The sequence below is a fragment of the Schistocerca cancellata genome, chromosome 5 (genome assembly GCF_023864275.1).
Source record: "Schistocerca cancellata isolate TAMUIC-IGC-003103 chromosome 5, iqSchCanc2.1, whole genome shotgun sequence".
Lineage (NCBI taxonomy): Eukaryota > Metazoa > Arthropoda > Insecta > Orthoptera > Acrididae > Schistocerca > Schistocerca cancellata.
In genome coordinates this window covers 735,058,287-735,086,274 of record NC_064630.1, presented here as the reverse complement: position 1 = coordinate 735,086,274, position 27,988 = coordinate 735,058,287, and the positions used below count along the sequence as shown (strand labels likewise).

Sequence of the window (27,988 nt, the reverse complement as noted above, 5' to 3'; positions counted from 1 at the left end):
CAAAATTGTTGGTGTTCATATGGTAGGTGTTTCCATGACCAAGGTAGCCAAAGTGTTTCAAGAGGCACCACTTGAAGATTTATACCGCATACAGGGAAAGTGGAAAAACATCATCCATTAAGTCACAATGTGTGTGTTGAACGATCATGACATATGATCATTGAAGAGGCTGTGGTCCCCGCCACGTTTCACACTTGGGAAGTTAACTTGGCCAGAAGTTCAAAACAGTTTGAAATGAGACTCATCCGACCAACTTACTTTTTTACATTGCTCCAGAATTGATGTTTTATGCTTTTGGCACCATGTTTTCCTATTATGGGCATCCCTGATGAGGGTTTTGGAATCCCAATTCACCCTGCTATTCCTTGCTTATGGAGCTCTCTTCATGTTGTTTTGTTGCTGGCAGGATTCAGCAGTGTGACCTTCTGTTCTGCACTGTCTTTTGCAGTCAGTAATGGTTTAGGCAGCAATATTGTGGTATTCCATTGGCCCCATGGGTATTCTGTAAGAATGCATTATGGCCAAGGATTACACGAACATTCTGGCTGATTAGGTCCATCTCATCATACAATGTTTGTTCCTCAGTGGTGGTGTTGTGTTCCAAGACAACAGAGCACTTCTTCATACAGCTCACACCTTCTAGGGCTGATTTTGTCAGCATGAGGATGAACTGTCACATCTCCTCTGGCCACCACAGTCACCAAATCTCAGTATTATTGAGCTTTCGTGGTGTACTTTGGTGCAAGGGTGCATGATCACTATCTGCCTCCATCATAATTACCTGAACTTACCACTATTTTGGAAGATAAATGGTATCAGATTCCCATTAAAGCCACAAAGGACCTGTATTTATCCATTCTGAGAAAGCTGGAAGCTATTTTGAATGCCAAATGGTTTCCTACACAGTGTTAAGCATGGCAGTGTGTTATGTTTTTAGTGCCTCCATATTCTCATTCACCTCCTGTATATAAAGTAATCTAGATATAATTACCATAATCATCATTTTGAGTAATTAGCATGAGACATAACTTGTTGTTAGTATACTTCACAGATGTAGCCTGAAGATGTTGATTACACCTGTTAATGTGTAACTTGAATCATTATACATCCCTGAAGGCTTTCCTTCATGATGAAATTTGTGGAATATGATGCATGAATGAATAATTAATCACACCATACCATATTCTTGCAACACTTTAACAGTGTTTCATAAAATTTTGAGTAACAGGCCAATTTTGATATGGCAAGTTTAAAATAATATTAGATTGTCCTGAGTGGAAATTAAATAATGGAATAAATAAATATGTCTTCAGTTGTGCCCTGAATTGATAAACACCTTCTCAAACTCTGGCCCATCTATTGCAAAGTAATATTCAGTACCCTGCTAATCTACAAAATATAAATCTTTGTACTTACTTTGAACACCTTGTCACATGGTCATATTCCTTTACATGACCCATTTGCAAATCCTTCCCTTTATGTGTATCCAGCACATCCTATTCTAGTTCTGTCACACGCATATAATACATTATCAGGGACAGGTCCACCTTCAAAACAAACCATGTCATACACCAACTCTACAGCAACTTTTGCACAGCCTTTTGCATGGTCATGGCCACCTGGCCATCTGGATAAGAGCATAGTTGACCACCAAGTTGCAGAACATGCCATTAAGTACAACATACTTAACTTCAATGACTGCTTAACATCCTGTACCATCTCAATCCCCCATTCCCAACACTTCTCTGAACTACATAAATAGAAATCATCCTTACAATACAGCTTTCAGTTCTGCAATCCTCTTGGACCTCAATCTCCATTACCTCTAACACCATATATAGCTCCACCATTGTCAAATGTTAGTCACTTAACTCTAATTTGCACTCACACTGTTACAGTTCTCTCCACAGTTTCCTTTCTCCTTTGTTGTCCACTCCATCTAGCCATCTCCTTCACTTCATTGTATGTTCCAAGGTGAGTTCCCTGATGCCACACTTCTGTCCCATTACCTTGCAACTTCTCCCTTCCTGTCATCACCCCAGATATCCCACCACATTCCACAACCTAACCCCTTTCCTTCTCTCATCCTTGTTCCAGCACTCAAAGGCCTTCATCTTAATCTGGTCTGCAGCATCATGACAATGAAGCAGGCCAGGGCAATGTAGCTGTGCAAGGGTACATGTGTTAGTTGTTAACTACAAGGAAGGGCGGTGTTTGAAATTTCTACTGCATGTTGAATCATTACCTTTATCATTTTCATATCTATATAAAGTTGCTTTTGTAAAAAAATGTAATTTAAAACAGTAAAATGTTTCATATTAACACAAAACTAGTAATACAGATTGAAATATTTAGGATATAGAATAATTATTATCATAAGATGTAACAAAGAAGTAAAAACAAGGATGTCACTGGTTAATAAGTATTTCAACAAGAATAAAAACAAAAGCAAAAACAAAAAAATAGGTGGACCATCACACACAAAGTTAATGACAAGTTTCATCAAGTTTCCCATATGAAGAATAGTCATACAAGATGCTACAGTAAGTGCAATATGAAGATGTAAAGAGCAGCATAGGTTGGACTACAGGACAAACAGATTACATAAGAGCAGATTCATTAAAATGAACATTAATTAAAGATAATGTAAATCAGTCAATACTAGTTTATGGATAACATTAATATAAGTGCACTTACATAAAGATGTGAGTGCTCTTAAAAACATAACAACATCCTCCACAATACAAAAATTTAGCATATTACCAGTCAGGTCAAGTCTGTAAAAGCTATGACCACGCTTAAATTAAAGCCAATTTAAATATTATACATTTAAAATAATAATTTCCAAAATATAAAAAAGCAACAGCACCTTTCCTACAACATTCACAATGTTTTATTAACATTTATATACTCACTGCTGAAGATCATTATTACTGAGGAAAAGTTTTCTCAAGTGTATTGTTTCACCAAATCCTAAGAGGCGCTTCAATCTATTTCTCCGAAGATTTAGTTCTTGCAGAGAACTCAGTCCATTTAAATCTGTTGCACCTATCACTCTAATCTGATTTCCAGCAAGATTTAACACTTTCAACTCATTCAGTGATGACAGTCCTCCAACTTGGTATATCTGATTTCCATGTAGATCCAACACTTCCAGTTTAACAAGGTTATTTAAACCTTCTATCCTTCGTATCCTGGAAATTGATTCAGATGTGCAGTTGTAATAAGTCTCACAATTACTAGCAAGTGATATTTACATCTACAAATCACAGTTTCCAATGAAGGATGATTTTTCTATTGTCTCATATATTATGGCTTCATTCCATTCCATTAACTTATTCATGGATGGAACACAAAAGGGGTGACTGCTTATGTAGCTATGCCGTTGTTATTCAAATGTTATTTGCATAATGACTACAGAAGATGTTTGGGCAATTTGTGTGGGCCTACAAAATATTGCTAGGGCCCACGTTGCAAATTTACTCCTGAGAATGTCTAAGAAGGTTTTTGCAATATTACAGGAAGATTTCTCTAAGTGTCTACTTGTTTATGGTTTTTGCAGGAGTTCCCAATGCTGTTGATAGCAAAGTGTACAGTGAATCATTTGTTACATTTTAAGTGTGTAGTGTAAACTCTTTGCCCTCCCTCAGAATCACAAACAAATAAGAGATATAGATGCTCCTTGCAGTATCACAAATATGCCAGAATGGGATTTTCACTCTGCAGTGGAGTGTGCGCTGCTATGAAACTTCCTGGCAGATCAAAACTGTGTGCTGGACCGAGACTCGAAATCAGGACCTTTGCCTATCACGGGCAAGTGCTCTACCATCTGAGCTACCCAAGCACAACTCACACCCCATCCTCACAGCTTTACTTCTGCCAGTACCTTGTCTCCTACTTTCCAAACTTCACAGACACTCTCCTTCAGGTTTGCATGAAAGTCAGACCTGTAATTACTTCTTCCTGAAGAGTAATACCTGAAAGTGGATTTGGCAAAGTCAAAATGGAACTCAAAATGAAATTGACAATTTTTAGGCCTAATAAAATAAATGAATTGTACAGTACATGATGGTCCTAAACCACTGTAGAATTTCAAGTGATCATAGACTGGTACTCTCCACCCACATATACATCTAAGAACAGAGATGTAGGCAAGATCAAAAATCAGTTGCAATGGAGGTGTAACTAAAAACATATAAAACTGTAGAAGCACTTTAAGAAGCCATTGAATGTTTGTATAGCTCAAGAGACGATTAAGAAACACAAGGCACTTAATAATGCATGACTTTCTAGATATCTGTGGCACTATCTTTCAGTGATCTCATGTCACTTTTCCAAATCAAATTTGCACTTTATGCGAAAAGGAATTAATATAAATATGATTTTAAAATGCATCCTGTAACTGACAAAAGATAGAACCACAGGTTTCTAAGAAAATCACATTAACACACATAATTTGAATAAACCTACATGATACTGGACTTGCAATCTCTCAAAATGCATAGTGGAATGACAACTGTTATTTAGTATTTCAGTGGCTACCCATGACCATCTATGGCTTAACCTAAAATGTTTTCATTCATACCAAGGACTATTGCTGACGTATTGCATTTATCATCTATATGAACCATGGACTTTGCTGTGTGGGATGGCTTGTGTACCGCAGTGATACATATAGCCACACCATAGGTGCAATCACATAGAAGAAGCATCCATGGGGAGACCAGATTAACAAATGGTTCCTGAAGATGGACAGCATCCTATTCAGTAGTTGCAGGGGCAGCAGTGTGGTGATTAATGTGGCCTTGCAACATTAATCAATATGGCCTCACTACATTGGTATGGTGAAAATTTGAAAGCAACAACAAACTAAAGCCCTTAAATTTTCCAAGGAGAAGCAGCTTTGCTGCATGCTTTCATAATGATGGCATCATCTTGGGTGAAATATTCCAAAGTCAAAATAGTCCCCCTTTTTGATCTCCAGGTGGGGATTACTCAAAAAAATGTTCACATCAGGGAAAACAGAATTTGTGTTCTATTGCTCAGAACATGGTGTGTTGGATCCCTAAATGAAGCAGGTAAATTGCAGAATTTAAAAAGAAAACTGTATAGGCTGATGTCAGGCACTGTGGAAGTTAATAAAATATAGTGCTCAAAAAAACAGTCATTCTGTTCAGAACAGTACAGGGTCATCAACATAAAATGAAGTTGGGGTAATGCATGAGTATGCCTAATAATGAATAAGAAAAATAGGAATGATGATCAGAAACCTTGAACAGCATAGTGAAAGCATTATCATAGGGTCTCCTTAGGCACAACAGACACAAAAGTGAGATCCAGCACAGCTGCACAAAGTTAATATGCCTACTAGCTCCAAAAGTTTGAAAGGATGTTTGAGAGATAAAAGAATTATTCAAGTAATTAAGAGAGATGAGAATTTATTTGTAATAAGAGACCGGAACCTGATAGTAGGAAAAGGGAAAACAGTAGGAGAGCAATGACTGGGGGAAAGGAATGAAAAAGGACACCACCTGGTAATATTTACAAAGAGCACAATTTAATGATTGGTAACACATGGTTTAGAGGCCATGAAGGAAGATTGCACATGTGGAAAAAGCCTGAAGACACCAGAAGATTTCAGATAGACATTTCAAAATTATATTTTAAACTGGAGAACATTTCTGGGGATGGGTGTGGAACATACCCACAATCATATGTTTAGTACCTGCAGAAGGCATGACAACACCGCTACTCAACCCAATCCACATGGTACTTAAGCCAATGGTAACTCAGTAACAACTGGGCAACAGAACTCCATGAATGGGACTAACTCTCTCAGCAAACTGAACTACCACTAGCAGAGCACCTGTACCCACAGAGGTACACACATGACAATAACTCAGCAAGGGGTTGGCATTGACAGATAATGACAGTGCACATGACAACTCTCAGAATGTGTGCTAGACTAGGTCCATGGCCGTCTAACTCTGCAGGCACACTGGCCCACTATGCTTACTCTACTTGCAAATAAACACTGACATCAGCAGGTCTGCTCATTTGAGGTGACGCATAGCAAATTCCTGATCTACTCCATTTTTCTACCCATGCCAGTTAATCTGTCTCCATCGGGACATGCACTACATGGAGTGCTAAATCCCTCCACCCTGAAAAGAACACATAGGGCTAAAAATGGCCAGGCTTGGGTCGCGACCTCTGGCACAGAACCAGAGCATGTGCTTGAGAACCCAGCAGTGGACCAGCCACCAGAGAAGGCAAAAATAATGCTCCCGGCTCCATTGGAAGGGTGGAAGGACACAGAAGCTGCAGCAATGACCGGTCGACTGGTGGTAGTAGGGATGGGGCTATCTCCATTGGCAAAGGGAGGTAGGATAGGTGGGTGGGATCAAAATCCTTAGTCTCCTCCATGGCAGGCAGAGACATGAGCCACACTGGGGCCTGAGGCTGCAGGCAAAGGGGAGGAAGGTGAAGGACACAGAGGGGTTGGCAACATTGAGGAATGCTGCTGCAAGTAGGAGCCTGCTCCAAGAACAATATTGTAATCAACCCTGCCACTCAGCCAACTGGAAGGCCGCAGCAGTGACACTCCAACAGAGCATGGGCACAACTGATCGACATGATGAGTTTGCTGCTCCCAACTAACATCCACCAGAGAAACTGCTGACCTATGTGCTGCACAGTCGAAGAACTGAGCCTAAACAGCAGCCACAGGAGATAAAAACAGCAGGCCACAGCAGTCCATGGCATGCAACTCAGTGTGTAACAAATCGAAGAGACCCTGTGGCTGGCACCCATGCAAACGTGGAGAGACCCTGTGGCTGGCACCCATGCAAACGTGATGCTGGACAGAACCCACTAATTGGCATCACCTGTACATAGCCACAAAATTTGACAATGCATCATCGCAGGAAGAGGCAAACATGGACTTCTTCATCTGGATCTTGAATGTATGCACAAATTCCTTAACCTAAGGTTTAGAAGCAGGATGAAATGGGGTGGCGGTCATACACAGAATACCATTGTGGATACAGAAGTCGTTAAACTCCTGAAACATTAATTGCCTATGATTATTGGACATGAGAATCCTAGAGGATCCTTCATTAGAAAAAATAACTGGCAACATGCCAACAGTGGCAGTTGACAACACCTCAGCTATATACAGGAAATTTGACATTGCCTCAACCATCTGTCACCTCATGCTGCACAAAAATCGGCCTGCAAAATTCATGTGTACCCTGTCGGAAAGGTGCTCCAGGGCTGTCAAAGTAGAGAACTGGCACAATGGAGCAGTCTCATTCTGAGCACAAGTCTCACAAGCCCATACGAGATGCTCGATGTCACAACTGATCACCAGACAGCAGACATAACAATGTGCCGACACCTTCATCTGAGTCATACTCAAGTGTGGCATATGCAGCAACTGGAAAATGTAAGGATGCAATTCCAGAGAGATAACTACTCAACAACACTGCTCCTCTTTGGCAAGCATGAGGATCTGCTGGGCAATGTTAAGTCAAGCACAGAGGAGAAAAAATGTATGCCACACTGGGTCTGCACATGACAGGACATGCTCTGGCCAACCATTCTGAACTGCTGAAATGGTTTTATGGAAAAGCAGGCCAACAGCCATGGTGGTCATGACCTTTTGTGCTGTCAACAGAAAATCCAACAGGGTTTGCTGCAAGGCATCATCCAGCACGAACATGGGAGCCTCTTGCTAGTTGAATTCCAGATCAGGCCCCACCGATAGCTACAAAAGTGCATCAGCTTTGGTATGTTGCACAGTGGACTGGCAATGAATGTCTTAAGAATAGTTACTGACACCACTGCAAATAGCAGGCAGTCCTGTCTGACAGCTTGGAACAAGGTCAAAATAAGGAAACCAATGGCTTATGGTAAGTGAGTCGGTTCAGAGGACGATAGCATGATATGAAATCTTGCCCATATAAGACTGGAGCTCCTTCAGATCTCTCTGGTAGGTTGACAATGAACTTGATGTGCTCATCAGTGGGGATGATACCATCTTTACTAAGCAAATGTCCCAAAAAAATGCACCTTCATGGGAAAAAAAATCTGCACTTTTCCAGCCTGTAATGAAGTCCATTCTGCAAGAGGCATTGGAGAACAGACTGAAGGTTCTGTATACACTCCTCCCAAGTAGGGTCTGTGACCCAGATGTCATCAAGGTAACTGACACAACAAGGAATATTCTGAATCAACTGCTTCAAATATCATTAGTAAATTCCTGGCACAGACAATATTCCAAAATGCATGCAATTAAACTGCTAAAGTCCAAAGGGGGTGTTGAGAACCAGGAAAGTGCAGGAAACTGTGTCCAATGACAACTGCAGGTAAGCATCGCACAAGTCAAAGTAGGAAAAATACTGGCCTCCTGACAACTTCACCAACACTCTGCATGTTGTAGAATGGTATACAACTCTGCCACACATTACGCAATGACCGTCTGTTTAAAATTGCTGCAAAGGTGCATGGTGCTGTTGGGCTTCTGAATTATCACCAAAGCAGTGGCCCACTGACTCAATGAAATAAGAAAAATGACAACCCGATCCTGCTGTGCTGCAACTGCTTTTATCTTGTTGCACATGGTGTAGGAAATGGGAGAGGGGTGGCAAAATTTCAGGACCACCAACGGCTTAAGAGAAACATGTGACCCAAAAATTTCTTTTCCGCCTAATGTATTGTCAAACATTGGGCTATAGGACTGCAGTCAGAAGTCCAAATCATGAAAAGGAATGTACTGAAACATTAAATGCACAATATGAAAGCCATAAACATAAAAGGCATCAAGTCAAAAGATATTTTGCACCAGTGGTAAATTTACCACTAACATTGTAAGTTGCCATTCCAAATTTTTGTTATATGTGGAGACAGAGAATTTCCCTCATAACAAATGACCTGACGGAGTGACTGTTGAAACTCCAAGCACCCCAAGCTCCTGTACATGTCCGAATTAATAAGTCTGACTGATGCACTCATGCCAATTGGAAATTCAACCAACTGCCCATCCATAATCAATGTCACCAAAACAGTATATTGCAGTGACATGCATGGTATTTCAGAAACAGCCCCAGAGTCCAGTGAAAACACTGGTTCAACCAATGACCGATTCATGGCTCGCTGACTGTCACAAACAGTTGTCAATTGACCTACCCACTGGCATGCCCCATACATAGTCTCCACGTGCAGGCAGTTGTGGTGAACATGCAACAAATGATAGTTGGGCAAGACAGCTGGCTCATCTATTGACCAGAAGGGGATCCACGTCATGAACCAGAAAAATGCAGCTAATGGGTATTAAAACACTGTGAGTGGCATGAACCCACTGAGCTCGCCATGAGTGAGGATGCACCGTGCCTTGATGCCGCTGCAAGGAATTGCTAATGGTGGCATCACAAGGTGACTTGGCAGGAGGAAAGGCCACCTGGAGTATCTTGTGCAGCACCAAGGGCTGTTTACCAAGCACAACCAAGTGAGTCACCTGCCAATCACCAGAAAGGACAACACTTGCTGCTGCTTAAATTCGTATGATTCCACAATTTGGGTGGTGGCTAAAGAAGAGTCAGAGGAGGCCAATGCCCTAGTCAGAACCTCACAATCAGGAGATAATCTAACAATTACTCCCTGTATTAGCGAGTCTGTGTAAGAGGTAGCACATTTGAGGCACTGAGAATGACACTTGAGTGAGAGGCCTTGTAAATCTGCAATCCAGGCCACATACAGTTCGCCAAGGCTCTTGTGGTGCTGGTTAATTGCAACTGCTCTGCTACCACGTGGGTTAGATGGCTGAAATACTGCATAAGCAATTGACAAAGCTCATCAAAGGAATGCTTCTTGGATTCAATGGAGGGCTTCAAATTTTCAATAACTTCATATAAACCCCTCACTCCTGGACAACAGCAATGTGGCCCTGTCAACTGGATTGACAAGAGGCCTTATCTGACAGTGCAGCAAGAACCAGTGCAGATAACTCTCCCAGCTTCCCACAGACTCATCAAATCAACAAATGGCTTTGGGAACAGAGAAGAAAACTGGTCATGCAAAACCCATGTGAATATAATCTTCTGCTCCTAATCAATGCAGTGGCAGCTGGCAACAGAGGTCTTGCCCACTGCCAGCTAGCTCAAGAAAATTGTCTGAGCAAACATATTCTGCCTGTCACGAGTCTAATGGAGAACTGGCAAGATACTTATTTCTCATACAACTGAAGAGATGAGTGAAACAGACATTAGTGTCAGTAGCATTGAGAAACAACTGAAATCATTAAAATTGAACAAAGCCCCAGAGCTCAATGGAGTTCCTATCAGATTCTATACTCAATTTGCTGCTGAGATAGCTCCTCAGTTAACTATAATCAGTCATAAATCCCTGGAACAATAAACTGTGACAAGTAGATGGAAGAAAGCACATGTCACACCTGTCTACAAGAAGAATAGCAGTAGTGATCTCCATGAAACTGCTATCCAGTGTCCTTGGCATCCATTTGGTGTAGACTCTCAGAACATATTCTGAGCTCAAAGATAATACAGTATCTCAAACAAACTTCTCCATGCCAAACAGCATGGATTGCAAAATATAGGTCATGCAAAACCCAGCTCCCACGTTTCTCACATGATATTGTGAAAATCGTGGATCTAGACAGTCAAGTAGATGCAGTATTTCTTGATTTCTGAAAAGCATTTGATTCAGTACCACAACTACACTTATCATCAAAAGTATGATGATACTCGGTATCAGATGAAACATGTGATTGAACTGATTATTTGTTCTTAGAGAGAACATAGGCTGTTATCTTGGATGGAGAGTCATCAACAGAAGTAGACATAACATCGTGTGTACTGAAATGAAGTGTGTTGGCTTCCTTGCTGTTCAAGTTGTATATTAATCATCTTGCAGACAAGATTAATAGTAACCTCAGACTTTTTGCAGATGATGTAGTTATCTACAAATGAATTACAGTCTGAACAAAAAGATTTCAAAGTGGTGCAAAGATTGGAAACTTGCTTTACATGTTCAGAAATGTAAATCTGTGCACTTCACAAAATTAAAAACATAGTATACTATGATATCAATGATCCACAGTCATACAAATAACTGGGTGTAGCACTTCATAGGGACATGAAATGGAATGATCATATAGGCTCAGTCAGAACCCCATGAACCATGGACTTTGCCGTTGGTGGGGAGGATTGCGTGCCTCAGCGATACAGATGCCCGTACCGTAGGTGCAACCACAACGGAGGGGTATCTGTTGAGAGGCCAGACAAACGTGTGGTTCCTGAAGAGGGGCAGCAGCCTCTTTAGTAGTTGCAGGGGCAACAGTCTGGATGATTGACTGATCTGACCTTGTAACACTAAGCTACATGGCTTTGCTGTGCTGCTACTGCGAACGGCTGAAAGCAAGGGGAAACTAGAGCCGTAATTTTTCCCTAGGGCATGCAGCTTTGCTGTATGGTTAAATGATGATGGCGTCCTCTTGGGTAAAATATTCCGGAGGTAAAATAGTCCCCCATTCGGATCTCCGGATGGGGACTACTCAAGAGGACGTCATTATCAGGAGAAAGAAAACTGGTGTTCTATGAGTCGGAGCATGGAATGTCAGATCCCTTAATCGGGCAGATAGGTTAGAAAATTTAAAAAGGGAAATGGATAGGTTAAGGTTAGATATAGTGGGAATTAGTGAAGTTTGGTGGCAGGAAGAACAAGACTTTTGATCAGGTGAATACAGGGTTATAAATACAAAATCAAATAGGGGTAATGAAGGAGTAGGTTTAATAACGAATAAAAGATAGGAGTGTGGGTAAGCTACTACAAACAGCATAGTGAACACATTATTGTGGCCAAGATAGACATGAAGCCCATGCGTACTACAGTAGTACAAGTTTATATGCCAACTAGCTCTGCAGATGATGAAGAAATTGAAGAAATGTATGATGAAATCAAAGAAATTATACAGGTAGTGAAGGGAGACGAAAATTTAATAGTAATGGGTGACTGGAATTCGAGAGTAGGAAAAGGGAGAGAAGGAAACATAGTAGGTGAATATGGATTGGGGATAAGAAATGAAAGAGGATGCCGTCTGGTAGAATTTTGCACAGAGCATAACTTAATCATAGTTAACACTTGGTTCAAGACTCATAAGAGAAGTTTGTATACATGGAAGAATCCTGGAGATACTAGAAGATATCAGATAGGTTATATAATGGTAAGACAGAGATTTAGGCACCAGGTTTTAAATTGTAAGACATTTCCAGGGGCAGATGTGGACTCTGACAACAGTGTATTGGTTATGAACTGTAGATTAAAACTGAAGAAACTGCAAAAAGGTGGGAATTTAAGGAGATGGGACCTGGATAAACCGACTAAACCAGAGGTTGTACAGAGTTTCAGGGAGAGCATAAGGGAACAATTGACAGGAATGGGGGAAAGAAATACAGTAGAAGAAGAATGGGTAGCTCTAAGGGATGAAGTAGTGAAGGCAGCAGAGGATCAAGTAGGTAAAAAGACGAGGGCTAGGAGAAATCTTTGGGTAACAGAAGAAATATTGAATTTAATTGATGAAAGGAGAAAATATAAAAATGCAGTAAATGAAGCAGGCAAAAAGGAAATGAGATCGCCAGGAAGTGCAAAATGGCTAAGCAGGCATGGCTAGAGGACAAATGTAAGGATGTAACGCTTCGAGGGGTAAGATAGATACTGCCTACAGGAAAATTAAAGAGACCTTTGGGGAAAAGAGAGCCACTTGTATGAATATCAAGAGCTCAGATGGAAACCCAGTTCTAAGCAAAGAAGGGAAAGCAGAAAGGTGGAAGGAGTATATAGAGGGTCTATACAAGGGAAATGTACTTGAGGACAATATTATGGAAATGGAAGAGGATGTAGATGAAGATGAAATGGGAGATACGATACTGCATGATGAGTTTGACAGAGCACTGAAAGACCTGAGTCGAAACAAGTCCCCGGGACTAGACAACATTCCATTAGAACTACTGACGGCCTTGGGAGAGCCAGTCCTGACAAAACTCTACCATCTGGTGAGCAAGATGTATGAGACAGGTGAAATACCCTCAGACTTCAAGAAGAATATAATGATTCCAATCCCAAAGAAAGCAGGTGTTGACAGATGTGAAAATTACGGAACTATCACTTTAATAAGTCACATCTGCAAAATACTAATGCGAATTCTTTACAGACAAATGGAAAAACTGGTAGAAGCCGACCTTGGGGAAGATCAGTTTGGATTCCGTAGAAATGTTGGAACATGTGAGGCAATACTGACCTTGGCTTATCTTAGAAAATAGATTAAGGAAAGGCAAACCTACATTTCTAGCATTTGTAGACTTAGAGAAAGCTTTTGACAATATTGACTGGAATACTCTCTTTCAAACTCTAAAGGTGGCAGGGGTAAAATACAGGGAGTGAAAGGCTATTTACAATTTGTACAGAAACCAGATGGCAGTTATAAGAGTCAAGGGCCATGAAAGGGAAGCAGTGGTTGGGAAGGGAGTGAGACAGGGTTGTAGCCTCTCCCCCATGTTATTCAATCTGTATATTGAGCAAGCAGTGAAGGAAACAAAAGAAAAATTCAGAGTAGGTATTAACATCCATGGAGAAGAAATAAAAACTTTGAGGTTCGCCGATGACATTGTAATTCTATCAGAGTCAGCAAAGGACTTGGAAGAGCAGTTGAACGGAATGGACAGTGTCTTGAAAGGAGGATATAAGATGAACATCAACAAAAGAAAAACGAGGATAATGGAATGTAGTGGAATTAGGTCGGGTGATGCTGAGGGAATTAGATTAGGAAACGAGACACTTAAAGTAGTAAAGGAGTTTTGCTATTTGGGGAGCAAAATAACTAATGATGGTCAAAGTAGAGAAGATATAAAATGTAGACTGGCAATGGCAAGGAAAGCATTTCTGAAGAAGAGAAATTAGTTAACATCGGGTATAGATTTGTGTCAGGAAGTTGCTTCTGAAAGTATATGTATGGAGTGTAGCCATGTATGGAAGTGAAATGTGGACGATAAATAGTTTGGACAAGAAGAGAATAGAAGCTTTGGAAATGTGGTGTTACAGAAGAATGCTGAAGATTAGATGGGTAGATCACATAACTAATGAGGAGGTATTGAATAGAATTGGGGAGAAGAGGAGTTTGTGGCACAAGTTGACAAGAAGAAGGGACCAGTTGGTAGGACATGTTCTGAGGCATCAAGGGATCACAAATTTAGCATGGAGGGTAAAAATCATAGAGGGAGACCAAGAGATGAACACACTAAGCAGATTCAGAAGGATGTAGGTTGCAGTAAGTACTGGGAGATGAAGAAGCTTGCACAGGATGGAGTATCATGGAGAGCTGCATCAAAGCAGTCTCAGGACTGAAGACCACAACAACAACAACAACAACAACAACAACAACAACAAAACAACAACAGGTGGAAAACAGGTGGCGGACTTTGGTTTATTGGTAAATACTGGGGAAATTCAATGAGTCTACAAAGGAGATTGCTTACAAATCATGTGTCTGATCCATCAGAGAGTGTCAAGAGATGTAGAAGAAGCTTAAACTGCAAACTCTTGGAGATAGACATAAACTATCCCAAGAAAGCCTACTTATGAAGTTTCAAAAACCTGCTTTAATTGATATTCTAGGAATATACAACAACAACTGATGTATCATTCACACAGGGATCATGAGAACAAGATTAAATTAATTACAGAATGCACACAGGCCTTTAAACAGTCTTTCTTCCAGCATTCCATACATGAATGGAAAGAAATACTAATAACTGGTACAATGGGATGTATGCTCTACCATGCACTTTACAGTGGTCTGCAGAGTGTAGCTGTTGATTGAATGGTCTTTTCCTGTTACTGTATTAGCACAATATAGCTGTAGTTCAGGTTGTGCTAGGTTGTGTCAGAATTTATTGTTGTACCAAGATGAGGTCTAATCCCAAAACTATTTTGACCACTGGATAATAAAGAGCAGCTATCTACATTAACAGAATAATTCAGTTTTATACACACCTATTTTTGCCCATCAAGAGCACTCTTAAATTCTCAAGGCTCTCGAGTCCTGAAATCTTTTCTAGTTGATTGTCGTACATATCAAGAAAAACAAGCTTAGAGAGACCAGAGTCTGTTAAACTGTCTACCCTTGAAATGAGATTATGTTGTAGAGAAAGTAAACGAAGTTTTGGCTCCTCAGAAAGTTGGGGAAATTTTGTCAAACCTCTCCTGTAAAAAGAAAACACAATTTAATGATTATCTTATCTCATAATTTACACAAATTTCATATAAGTCCAACAAGATTCCATAAAGCAATTTCATCATCAACCTTGAATTCCTGAGGTCAGTATAAAATATATCTCCCTATGCAGAATTTCACTAATATCAACCCTTCTGAAGTTTATATTTATTTATTTATTAGACCTGTTCAATCATAGGCATTACAGTGTACTAGATGATGTTGGACTTGGCTTAATTCTAGTTATCATGTTTATTTGCACATATTCTGAAGTTCACCTATTCACTTACCAAACAGAAGTAGTAGAACAGTAGATATCCTCTAATAGTTTTATCAGATTCATTTATACTTCATATACATTTTAAATCACCTGGCAACTTGTGAAAAATCTTTATTCCTATATAGTATCTATGTTTTCAAACAAATTTCTATTATCTGATACTGAATGTAAATTTCCTTTTTATCTTGTGTTGTGATTGTGTACATCACAGTTTTTCTCATACTGCTGTAATTGCCAGTTACAGGTTTTTAATCATACATTAGTTTGTCCATAATATATGTGCAATCTGATGGCAGTACTTCTAGTGCTGTAAATAATAGTTTACAACACTGTATAGTTTGACTCCCTGTAATAGCCACAATGGCTCTCTTCTTGATTCTAAAAAACTTCCCCTATGCTTCTGGGAAATTTCCCCATAATATTAGTCCATATTCTTGATGTGCATTAAAATATATGTAGGTAGCAGTCATTAAGGAATATTCTTTTATATAGTTTTTTATAACAGCCTGTGAGACTATTCATATTGTAATTGATGTATTTAATATGTCTGATCCATTCTAGGTTATTTTCTATCCATATAAGAAGACACTTCATTTATTGTGGGATGACAGCTGATGGCGATATCATGGTAATGAAAGATGTTATTTTGACAGTTATAGAACTGATTGTTATTGTTTTCATGCAATGTGGCTTCAGTTACTGTGACTTCAGTTACTTTGACAGCCTTTTGGTGTTCCTATCTGTGACTCAGCATCTCCACTATATAGTGAGTGGCAACTTTTCTTTTTATAATATTGTTACATTCCATCCTGGATTTTCCATTGTTTAATTTTTTCTATTTTTACTAATAATGTTGTGCCATTAGCAAACAAAATTAATGTTATGTGAATCAACAGGCAAATCTAGATCACCGAGATAAATCAGGAAAAGAAGAGGTCCCATTACTGTTTCTTAAAGTAACCCATAAGTGACTGAGTACTCTTCTGACAAATATTCCAAGACTATCCATGATTTTACATCGATATGTCTTATGCTTCCTCTTATTTTGAAGTTACTAAATAATGAATGAATCCATTCATTTGATTGGCCCCTAATGCAACAGTATTCAAGCTTGCCTAGAGGAGTTAAATGGTTTATTGTGTCAAATCTTTGGTTAAGTCTAAAAATATATTTGATTTTTTATTTATTTAATCAACTGCTTTTGAAACAGTAGTTATGCACTCACAGATAGCCATCTCAATTCATTTATAGCTTCAGAAACCACACTGGGAATTAAATGTTCAATTTAGGTTTATGAATTTTATTAACTTGTACATATTGGTGGTGGACAGTGAAGTGCTGCAGGTTAGATGGTGGGGAGGGGAGAGCTGGGTGTGATTGTGGAATGACGGCTGTGTAGTGATGGAATGGGAACAGGGAAGGGGCTGGATGACTAATGAAGGTTGAGGCCAGGAGGCTTACAGGAACATAGGAATGCATTGAGGAGAAAGTTTCCACCTGCGCAGTTCAGAAAAGCTGGTGTTGGTAGAAGGCTGCTTCACAACCTGTGCCATATGGATCCTTCCCACCAACACCAGCTTTTCTGAATTGTGTAGGTGGGAACTTTCCCTGGAATACATCCCACATTCCAGTAACCCTCCTGGCCTCAACCTTCATTAGTCACTGTACTCACCCATCCAGCCCCTTCCCTGTTCCCATTCCAGCACTACACAACCGTCATTCCACCATCACACCCAGCTCTCCCCTCCCCACCATCTAACCTGCAGCACTTCACTGTCTGCCACCTCCCACCATATTATCCCTTCCCCTTATCACCCCAGCCTCCTCCTTACCCCCACCCAGTCGCCACTCCCATCATGCACTGATGCTGCTGCTTGCAGTGTGGTTTCAGTTGCCTGAGAGTGCAGTTGTGTGCGCGAGTTGCATTTGCGTGTGTGTGTGTTGTGTGTGTGTGTGTGTGTGTGTGTGTGTGTGTTGATGAAGGCCAATGGCTGAAAGCTTTAGTTGGGAGTCTTTTTGTTGTGCCTATCTGCAACTCAGCATCTCTGCTATATGGTGAGTGGCAACTTTTCCTTTTCGTAATATTGTTACATTCCATCCTGAATTTTCCATTGTTTTATTAGATAATATTCTCCTATATTTGATAGGCCATTCAGTTACAAGGTGTCTTTCAGTTTAAAATGGAACACAAACCAAGGTACAACTGAGCATTTATTACATAAACAGTACTGTGTGAAAGATTATTACACACTTGACACCATGTCAGGGGTTAAAAACACATCAATTTTTGGCTTATGGATCTGCTACTAAACAAACTCAACCACCACTGGCACACCTACTGACTCAATTAATCAAAACAAAACTATGAATTAAATAGACATACTTCTTTAATGTAATGTAAGAAATTAAGCTTAAATGAGAGCTGTCACAGGTTTATCAACAATGTAGGAAAAGACACACACACACTTACACATGGCCGCTAACTCCAGCATCTCAGGCCGGAATGCAACATCACGTGGGATGCAAGCAGCAATCTGGAGGTGGAGGGGAAGGGGAAGGAATAGTACTGTACAGGTGAGAAGAGACGAATGGTGTCTGGTGGAGTGTGCAGGGACTAAGCTGCCAACAGGCACATTGTCAGGAGGTTTGAAGGACAGGAAGGTGGGAACAAATGGTGAAAAAAGGAGAGGAGCTCAGAAAGATGGGTGGATGCTTTGGCAGAGGGCTGCAAATAAACAGTGTGGGACATGAAAATGAGGAGGAGATGGTAGGATAGAGGGGGTGGAAACTGTAGGGTGGAGGGTGTGGGGACAGTATGTTACTGTAGGTTGAGACTGGCATAATTACAGGAGCAGAGAATGTGTTGTAAGGATAGCTCCCATCTGTGCAATTCAGAATAGCTGATGGTGTAGGGGAGGATCCAGATGGCTCAGGTAGTGAAGCAGCAATTGAAATCAAGTGTGTTACCTTCAGATGCATGTCGTGCCACAGGCTGGTCTACTTCCTATTCCAGCCCTGTCACAGGTTTATCCAACCCCATCAGGGTCTGGACCACCCGTGAAAGCAGCCATGTAATTTATCAGTTTTCCTGCAATCATTGCACAGCTTTTCACATTGGTATGATTACCAACCAACTGTCCACCAGGATGATAGGCCACAGCCAAACTGTGGCCAAGAGCAAAGAAGACCACCCTGTGGAACATGCAGCTGAAGATAACACACTTGATTTCAATGGCTGCTTCACTATCTGAGCCATGTGGATCCTTCCCTCCACCACCAGCTTTTCTGAATTGCATAGATGGGAGCTATCCTTACAACACATTCTCTACTCCTGTAATTATGACGGTCTCAACCTACAGTGACATAACTGTCCCCATACCCTCCACCCAATAGTTTCCAGCTCCTCTATCCTATCATCTCCTCACCATTCTCATCTCCTATCCTGTTTATTTGCAGCCCTCTGCCACTGCATCTGCCCATCTCTCCCCACTCCTCACCTTTTTTCCCCGCCACCTACTGACACTGCACCTGCTGGTCGTCTAGTGCCTGCACACTCCACCAGATGGCATTTGTCTCTCTCCCCACCCATACACTACTATTCCTCCGCCTTCCACTTCCCCACCTCCTCCAGATTAGTGCTTGCATCCAATGTGATGCATTCCGTCCCAAGATGCTAGAGCTGGCAGTCGCACTTGCACATGCGTGTCTGTGCGCATGCGTGTGTGTGTTTTACTGACAAAGGCTGTGGCTGAAAAATTTATGTGAGTGTCTTTTAATTGTGCCTGTCTGCAACTTGACATGTCTTCTTGATGGTAAATAGCTATTTGTCTTTTCCTGCATTGTTGATAGTCCTACCTGGAGTTTCCAATGTTTGAGGTGTCACAGGTTTAGTTGATAAAATTTATCAGATTTTAAATGTAGAAATGTAATGGGTAATTTTTCATAAATGTTTAGATCTGACTAAAGCAACAAAAAATCTGAAGTAGGTGTTTGTGTGTTTTGGAAGATCTCTGCACTAAGGTAACATTGTATTCATCAGTACTGTCTGACAAAAGTCAGCTGTAACTTACCTGTCGAGACTAATTCTATCTGGATTTCTTTCTTTATCTGCCTGACTTCTTGATGCTTGAATCTTCCCATCTGTTGTGTTTTGTAACAAAACAGCATCACAGTACACAGAGACACCATCATCTGATGACAGATGTAGTCCATCTTTGGTCCTAAATATTTATATTACATTATTTACAGTTTTATTAGGAATAAATACTGTATAGCATTTTGTTTGCACTTATTCAAAACTGGCATTTCTGTTGAATTAAATTATACTTAAATACAACAGTGCACCACTAAATGATCTTATAAGAAAATATGTTACGTCATATGTTTATAACATTAACTTGCAGGTGCTTCATTAATTTTTTGTCAAGTAATCAGTGAGATGTGTCTGGATTTTTCCATATTACATCAGTGAATTTTGTGTAATGGCATCCACTACATTTTTAATTTCTATTTTGTGTTTTAATATTCTAATCCACTTATAGGTGTAATTTACAAACATTTTCATAGTTTTCAATTTATGAGTACTCGTATTTAACAGAACCATCAAGCAGCCTGAAAATAAAATACCAAGTTTGGTTGAAACTGTTTGGGGGGAGAGGGTTCAAGTGTTATTCTGAGACACACACACACACACACACACACACACACACAACTTATTTATTCCCCTCCAGGTGCAGCAACAAATAAATTCTTGAGTAAATCTATTCTTGAGTAAAGTTACTCATGACAGAAACATGATGATCACAAATTCATTCTGTGGTGTCACCGCCAGACACCACACTTGTTAGGTGGTAGCCTTTAAATTGGCCGTGGTCCGGTAGTATACGTCGGACCCGCGTGTCGCCACTATCAGTGGTTGCAGGCCGAACGCCGTCACACGGCAGGTCTAGAGAGACTTCCTAGCACTCACCCAGTTGTACAGCCAACTTTGCTAGTGATGGTTCACTGACTAAATACGCTCTCATTTGCCGAGATGGTAGTTTAGCATAGCCTTCAGCTACATCATTTGCTATGACCTAGCAAGGTGCCATGTTCAGTTACTATTGATATTGTGAATCATGTACCATCAAGAGCGACATTCACCATTAATGGATTAAAGCTAAGTATTCCACCAGCTACGTCCGTTTTTCTAAATTCTAATTTCCTTGTCCTGTTCCAGACCTCCTCACGCCAGCCTGTGTGAGCTAAAATGCGTGCATTTCGGCCTCCTCTAGTAACACGGTGTTGGCTCTCCTGCCAACCACAACATTGGCGACGAGGCAAAACCGCGTTCTTATCGATATTGCCCTGATTTACTTGTGTAATGGCTTCACCACAATCTCCAGATGTACTGTCTGAATTTTATCGCTTACAGAATCAGCAGACGCAGGCCTTACTGGATGCCCTTGGACAGCTCGTCCAGGGTCAACGTGCGATGCAAAATGATGCGGCAGCAGCCGCTTCACTGCTAACGCAGCCACAACATGCAGTTGCACCAACTTTTCGACCTTTTGATGCTGCACAGGAAAGCTGGAGGGAGTGGTCACACCAATTTGGATTCCATCTCGCCGCCAACAGAATTCAAGGTAACGAGCGGCAGCCTTATCTCTTATCATCGGCCGACATACAAACATGCCATTTGATAGTCAAATGATTTCCCCGACACGACGCAGCAACTCTGTCCTACGAAGAAATTTTGTCTGCGTTAGATGCATATTTCAAAGAATCAGTCAATGTAGTTGCGAAAAGGTATACCTTCTTTCGTACAAAACATACGGCAGGTCAGACTAATCGGGAGTGGGTTGCAACCTTGCAAGGCCTTACTAGGGATTGTGCTTTTGAGTGTCAATGTGGACTCCCTTACTCAGATACTATGGTATGTGATGCAATTGCACAGAACATTTCTGATGTTTGTATAAGGGAACAGATTTTGAAACTAGTCAATCCCTCCCTTCAACAAGTGATGGACATATTGGATCAGCAGGACACACTTGACTTTGCTCAGGAATCATTTGAAACTTCGCCACGTGTGTGTCAGGTTAACCAGCCCGCTGGGCGAGCTGCACGGAACAGTAAACAGTCCTCACGCCCGGCTGCGCTGCTGCCGCCAGGCTCTCAGCCACGTGTGCCGTCCCGGCAAGCAAATGCAGTGCTAAAATCATGCCCGCAGTGCGCTACTAGACATTCGCGTGAGAATTGCCCATCACGCCAAGCTATTTGCTTTTTCTGTAATAAAAAAGGACATGTTCAGAGTGTTTGCCAGAAAAAGTTCAGATCGGAAACTCACAACCATTCCAGGCCCTTTGCTTCGCGCCGGAATCAGAATCGAACCAAGGATACTCAGGCTCGCTAAACTTCGCCCATGGAAATTCATGTAGTTCATTCCACTCTGCTCAGTGCCACTCTCTCTAACAGTGACTGTGTTCATCCCACAAATAGTGTGCGTCGACATCGCCGGAAATCCCGTCAAGTCGCAAGTGATTATGTACCAGTGTCAGTTCACGTTGCACGAGACAGTCGCTCTTGTCGTCAGCAGGACAATAAACTTTATGTAGACTTGGACATTAACGGCGAAGTGATACCATTCCAGCTCAATACCGGAGCTGCAGTTTCACTATTCAATCAAGACATGTACAAACAGCTGGGCACACCTCCATTGCGTGCCCCACATGTTAAGTTAACTAGTTATTCAGGTCAAGATATCCCTCTCTTAGGACAGTGCAGCCTTCTTGCAACATACAAAGGACAAACAAAACTTGTGTCATTTTATGTCCTTCATTCTTCTTCTGCAGTGAACTTGTTTGGTTTCGATTTATTTCAGTTGTTTATCTTGTCTATAGTAAATCAAGTCCTATCAGTGAACCAGCCTGTGCCTTCAGACAGTGTTTCTCGTCTATGTGAAGAAATTGCAGACATTTTTGCACCGGGCCTTGGTTGCGCTAAGAACTATAAAGCACATTTGGAACTGAAAGTAAACGCGCAACCAAAATTTTTCAGAGCGCACAAAAACATTACACGATTTGGAATCACAAGGTGCAATTGAACGTGTGCAGGCTTCTCTCTGGGCATCACCCATAGTAATTTTGCCAAAACCTTCAGGAAAATTGAGACTTTGTGTGGACTTCAAGGCAACAGTGAATCCACAACTAGTGATTGCAACTTTTCCTTTACCCCGCCCGGAAGATCTTTTTGACAAACTGTGCCCGGATAAATATTTTTCTAAGTTGGACCTCATAGATGTGTACTTGAAAATACCGGTGGATGAAGAATCCCAGCGCGTTTTGGTGGTTAACATGCATCTTGGGTTGTATCAATTCAAACGACTGCTATTCGGGTGTGCATCCGCCCCTGCATTGTTTCAGCAATATCTACAAACTGTTTGTGCGTCAGTCCCTACTGCAGCAAACTATCTGGACGATATTGTGATCTCCAGAAAGACAGAAGAAGAACATTTAGCCAATCTCAGAACATTATTTCAGGTCTTGCGACAAAATGGTCTTCGCTTGCGGAAGGACAAATGTGTTTTTTTTGCTCGTGATTTGCCATACCTGGGACATGTACTCAATGCCCAAGGCATACATCCCAGTCCCACGCACCTTCGTGCCATACAAGACTTGCCTTCACTGCAGAATTTGAAGCAGCTACAGAGTGTGCTGGGAAAAATAAATTACTATAACAGATATGTGCCACATGCCTCTTCCATTTCAGCTCCGTTTCATTGCTTACGCCGTAAAGGTGTTCTGTTCGTCTGGACGACGGAATGCGAACGCGCCTTTCGCCAGTTGAAATTGGCATTGCTTTCCAATATTGCCTTACGCCATTCGATCGCCAGAGGCCCCTTTTGTTGATGGTGGATGCATCAGATTTCAGGATCGGTGCTGTGCTTGCGCACAAAGATGGATCGCAAGATCGCCCTATTGACTTTGCGTTTAAATTGCTCTCGTCTGTGCAAAGAAATTATTCACAGATCGAGAAAGAAGCATTGGCTCTCGTATTTGGTGTTACAAAGTTTCATGATTTCTTGTATGGTCGTCACTTTACCATCCTCACAGACCACAAACCTTTGACATCGCTTTTTCATCCGAACAAGCCTGTGCCTCCACGTACAGCGCAGAAATTCATTCGCTGGTCTATTTTCCTCTCACAGTACTGCTATGATATCTTGTATCGGTCCACTGCTAAGCACGGAAACGCCGATGCGTTGTCCCGTTTGCCTGTTGCTGAGGATAGAGCATTCGATTCCTCTGAACTTGCTTGCGATTACGAATATGTGCTCTTCTTGCATGATGTGTGCCGAACAACAATCAGCACCACCGTGGAAATTCTTCGGATGGCCAAATGCCACTTCCCCTTGGCAACGCTTACACATTGATTTTGCTGGTCCATTCTGGAATGCTCGATGGTTGGTTGTGGTAGATTCATTCAGTAATTTTCCTTTTGTTGTCTGGATGTCTTCCACCACGACATCTGCCACCATCCAAGCGTTATCTGCTATCTTTGGCACTGAAGACTATTGTTTCCGACAATGGCCCACAATTCATGTCCGCAGAATTTCAGTCATTCTGCAAGGCCAATGGTATTCAACATCTGACGTCTGCGCGGTTTTCGCCACAGTCAAACGGTGCCGCTGAACGATTGGTCAGGACTTTCAAGTCACAGATGTTGAAGTTCAAAGAGTCACATTCTCGGGAGGATGCGTTATTGCTCTTTTTGTCCTTGTATCGCTCTCAGCCCCGAGATGGTCGCTCGCCAGCTGAGTTGCTCCACGGTCGTCATCATCGAACCTTGATGTCTTTGCTACATCCGCCGCATCAGGTTCCTGTGCAGCGGCAGATACCTGCTTTTGCTCCAGGCAACGTTGTCTACTAATCTCCACTATCGAGGTTCACGGCGTTGGCTCGAAGGGTGCATTCTTCGCTGCCTCGGCCACGCTATGTTTTTGGTTTTGGGGGCCTCTGGTGAGGTGCGCCGGCATCTCAATCAGCTGCGCCTCTGTCGTCACATGGGATCTGCTGCTCGCCATCTGCTTTCAGCAATGGTGCCGTCTGGTCAGCGCCCTGGGGACCCATCTACCGGCTCGCCTCAGCTCCAGGTGTTACCGATGCTGCCTTCCATTTTGCCCCATGGCGACGCGCTGCCGCCGCCGCCGCCGCCTGTTCTCCCGCTGGCGACGCCTGCAGTGGACGCTTCGCTGCAGCTGCCGGGCGCCTCCCTGGGTCATGCGCCGCCGATCGCTTCCCGGGACCAGTTGTCCTCCGACATGGAACTCTTGCCCGCTCCGGACCATGTTTCGTCTTCGCCTGTCGGGTGCCCCGGCCCGATGGAGGTCAATCCTTTGGCTCCTCCTGTCTCTCTACGGGCACATACACCGCATGTTGGCATACACCCTGGAGCAGGTTTTCAGGTGTTTCCTAGCTCCCTGCGGTCCGAATGGCAGGGTGCGGGTGGCACAGCCTCGCCTGCTGTTAGGCTCCCCACCTTATCGCATACATCAACATGGGGTCCTCCCCACGCTGGGCGGAAGCCTTATACCACAACTGTACGCCCATTTGCGGGGGAGGAATGTGGTGTCACCGCCAGACACCACACTTGCTAGGTGGTAGCCTTTAAATCGGCCACGGTCCGGTAGTATACGTCGGACCCGCGTGTCGCCACTATCAGTGATTGCAGACCGAGCGCCGCCACACGGCAGGTCTAGAGAGACTTCCTAGCACTCGCCCCAGTTGTACAGCCAACTTTGCTAGCGATGGTTCACTGACTAAATACGTTCTCATTTGCCAAGACGGTAGTTTAGCATAGCCTTCAGCTACGTCATTTGCTACGACCTAGCAAGGCACCATGTTCAGTTACTATTGATATTGTGTATCATGTACCATCAAGAGCGACATTCACCATTAATGGATTAAAGCTAAGTATTCCACCAGCTACGTCCATTTTTCTAAATTCTATTTTCCTTTTCCTGTTCCAGACCTCCTCATGCCAGCCTGCGTGAGCTACAACGCGTGCATTTCGGCCTCCTCTAGTAACACGGTGTTGGCTCTCCTGCCAATCACAACACATTCCACACTAGTTAACAGACTGCCACTGTGATTTATTGATAATGAATGAGAATACAAGTTTTACAGGAAATTGCAATCAATTGACGTTTAAGAGGACATCTGTTTAAATGATGGGTACCTGTAGAATAAATACTGATTCATCCCATCACTATCCTGTTAAGATTGTTACTTCAACTATTGGTCAGCATCTTCTTTGCAAACAGTCTTGTGCTATTGCAAAGAGTTTTGGCAGTTCAGGCTTCATAGTAAAATAATTGAATACCCTTTTTACATACAAGCTGATATCGTGACAGCTGAGTTGGATCAAGCAGGTTTAAGATTTCTGCTAAGGAACTGATGACATCATTGGGATCTACAACAGCACTGATGGTCTTATATTCAGTGACTATAGTTGGTAATGTGGCAAGTAGGTGATTGTTTAATTTGCATACATTTTCATATTTAGCTAAAAGAAAGGGCATCTTTCACAGCATTCTGGAAAAATGTGTGGCAGTGATATTTTCTCTGTCCACTTGTGCAATGTGATACCAAGAGTGTGTGCGGTGTTTTTTGGTGGATGTTATTTTTTGTCATTGCCACAATGTAAAGTAATTTCTTAGCATTTATTGATTCTTCTTGTCATTTAGTAATTTGGCAAGATTTGAAATAATACAGAGTTTTGTTCATTCATTATACACTATGCATATCCTTGCCTACATAACTGATGACCTCCAACTACAGATTTTCAGACTTTTTGTTGATCAGTCTATGGCAAACCTAAGAACAATGAACGATATAAGCAGTCAATACTATCAGACAATGGAACAATTCACAGGCTTCATAATGAAATAGAAACCTTGCAGCAACATCTTTTGGAAGATACAAACTTTAATCATACGCAGGACAAAAGAAATGATGTTGGTTCAACAATGCTAGCACAGCACAGTAGACAACACTGTCAGAAATGAAGATGATTGTACAGCATGACCGCAATAAAAAACAGCAACAAATCTACCTGCTGGTTTTAGCAATTCGGCCACTGAATGGTTGCAATTATGAGCACCTACATTCATTACTTTCCACTAACTTACATGGTTCACATAAATTGAAAATATATTTCAACAACAGGGAGTAGTCAACAAGAATGGAAATTCACCTTGGCATCAACCATTATAGTGAAGCCATTTACAGAAGGAGCATATGGCAGACAGAAAGTAGTACTAATTTTGTGGGTGCATGAAGTCAGTTGGCATCAGAATCAAGGAGGTACTCTATCAAGGGAAGTGGGGATACAGGACTGTCTGTTAGATAGTATGACAGTCTCTGATGGGTTGCGTTACATGTATGACAACAACAGCTTCCAGCTTAAGTAAGGACTGTGATAGCCACATACAAGGAGAGACCAGCTGACAAACTACGATTTGCTGCAGACAGAATCTGCGAGACCTGCGAGCAAACTACAACAGTCCCAATGACATCAACAGATTTCACGTATGACAACTGCCAAGGTCAGCAATGCAGAACTGCAGCCACAACTATAGACTATGTCACAACAAACATTTCAAATGAGATTAGAGATTTAAAAGCTACAATTGAGGACCTGACAACAGAACTGTGCACCCAACAGCAATGACAAGTTAACATTAATCAGACAAGAAATCAGGCTATATGTGAAACAAAAAGCCAGCAGAGGATGCACATAAAGTGTGTTGGTACCATAACCATTTTGGGAGAGATGCTGCAAGATGCATATCGCTATGCTCCTACTCAAAGAGTCGAGATACGTACAGTAACAATGCAGTGTTTTCATTCAGCAACACCAACTATCACTACCTACATCTCCTGCGCCTTTGAACACGAAGTACATGTTAGGCAGACATACAAGCACAATGGCTCAGACATCAGCACACTTCCTGTCAACCATGCACTGCGCAACCAACAATGTTTACAGCCAAATTTGAAAGCAGTGAGTAAATCTATGATTAGCACATATAGAGATAAAGTGTGGGATCCGTATCAGATAGGGTTGATAGAAGAGATAGAGAAGATCCAACGGAGAGCAGCGCACTTTGTTACAGGATCATGTAGTACTCACGAAAGCATTACAGAGATGATAGGTAAACTCCAGTGGAAGACTCTGCAGGAGAGACACTCAGTAGCTTGGTACGGGCTTTTGTTAAAGTTTAGAGAACATACCTTCACAGAGGAGTCAAGTGGCATATTGCTCCCTCCTATGTATACCCTGCAAAGAGACCATGAGGATAAAATCAGAGAGATTAGAGCCCACACAGAGGCATACCGACAATCCTTCTTTCCACGAACAATACGAGACTGGAATAGAAGGGA

The 27,988-nt window shown here is 41.8% G+C and overlaps 1 protein-coding gene across 1 annotated transcript in view; it reads right to left on the bottom strand.

Moving 5' to 3' along the window:
- LOC126187784 (leucine-rich repeat-containing protein 49) overlaps window positions 1-27,988 on the bottom strand; it is a 154,675-nt gene that overhangs the window by 96,511 nt on the left and 30,176 nt on the right. The window contains exons 2-4 of the mRNA XM_049929056.1: window positions 19,637-19,786; window positions 15,067-15,276; window positions 2,916-3,194 (exon numbers count right to left, since the gene is read on the bottom strand). Coding sequence (XP_049785013.1) covers window positions 2,916-3,194; window positions 15,067-15,276; window positions 19,637-19,786 — 639 coding nt within the window. The remainder of the gene's footprint in view (window positions 1-2,915; window positions 3,195-15,066; window positions 15,277-19,636; window positions 19,787-27,988) is intronic.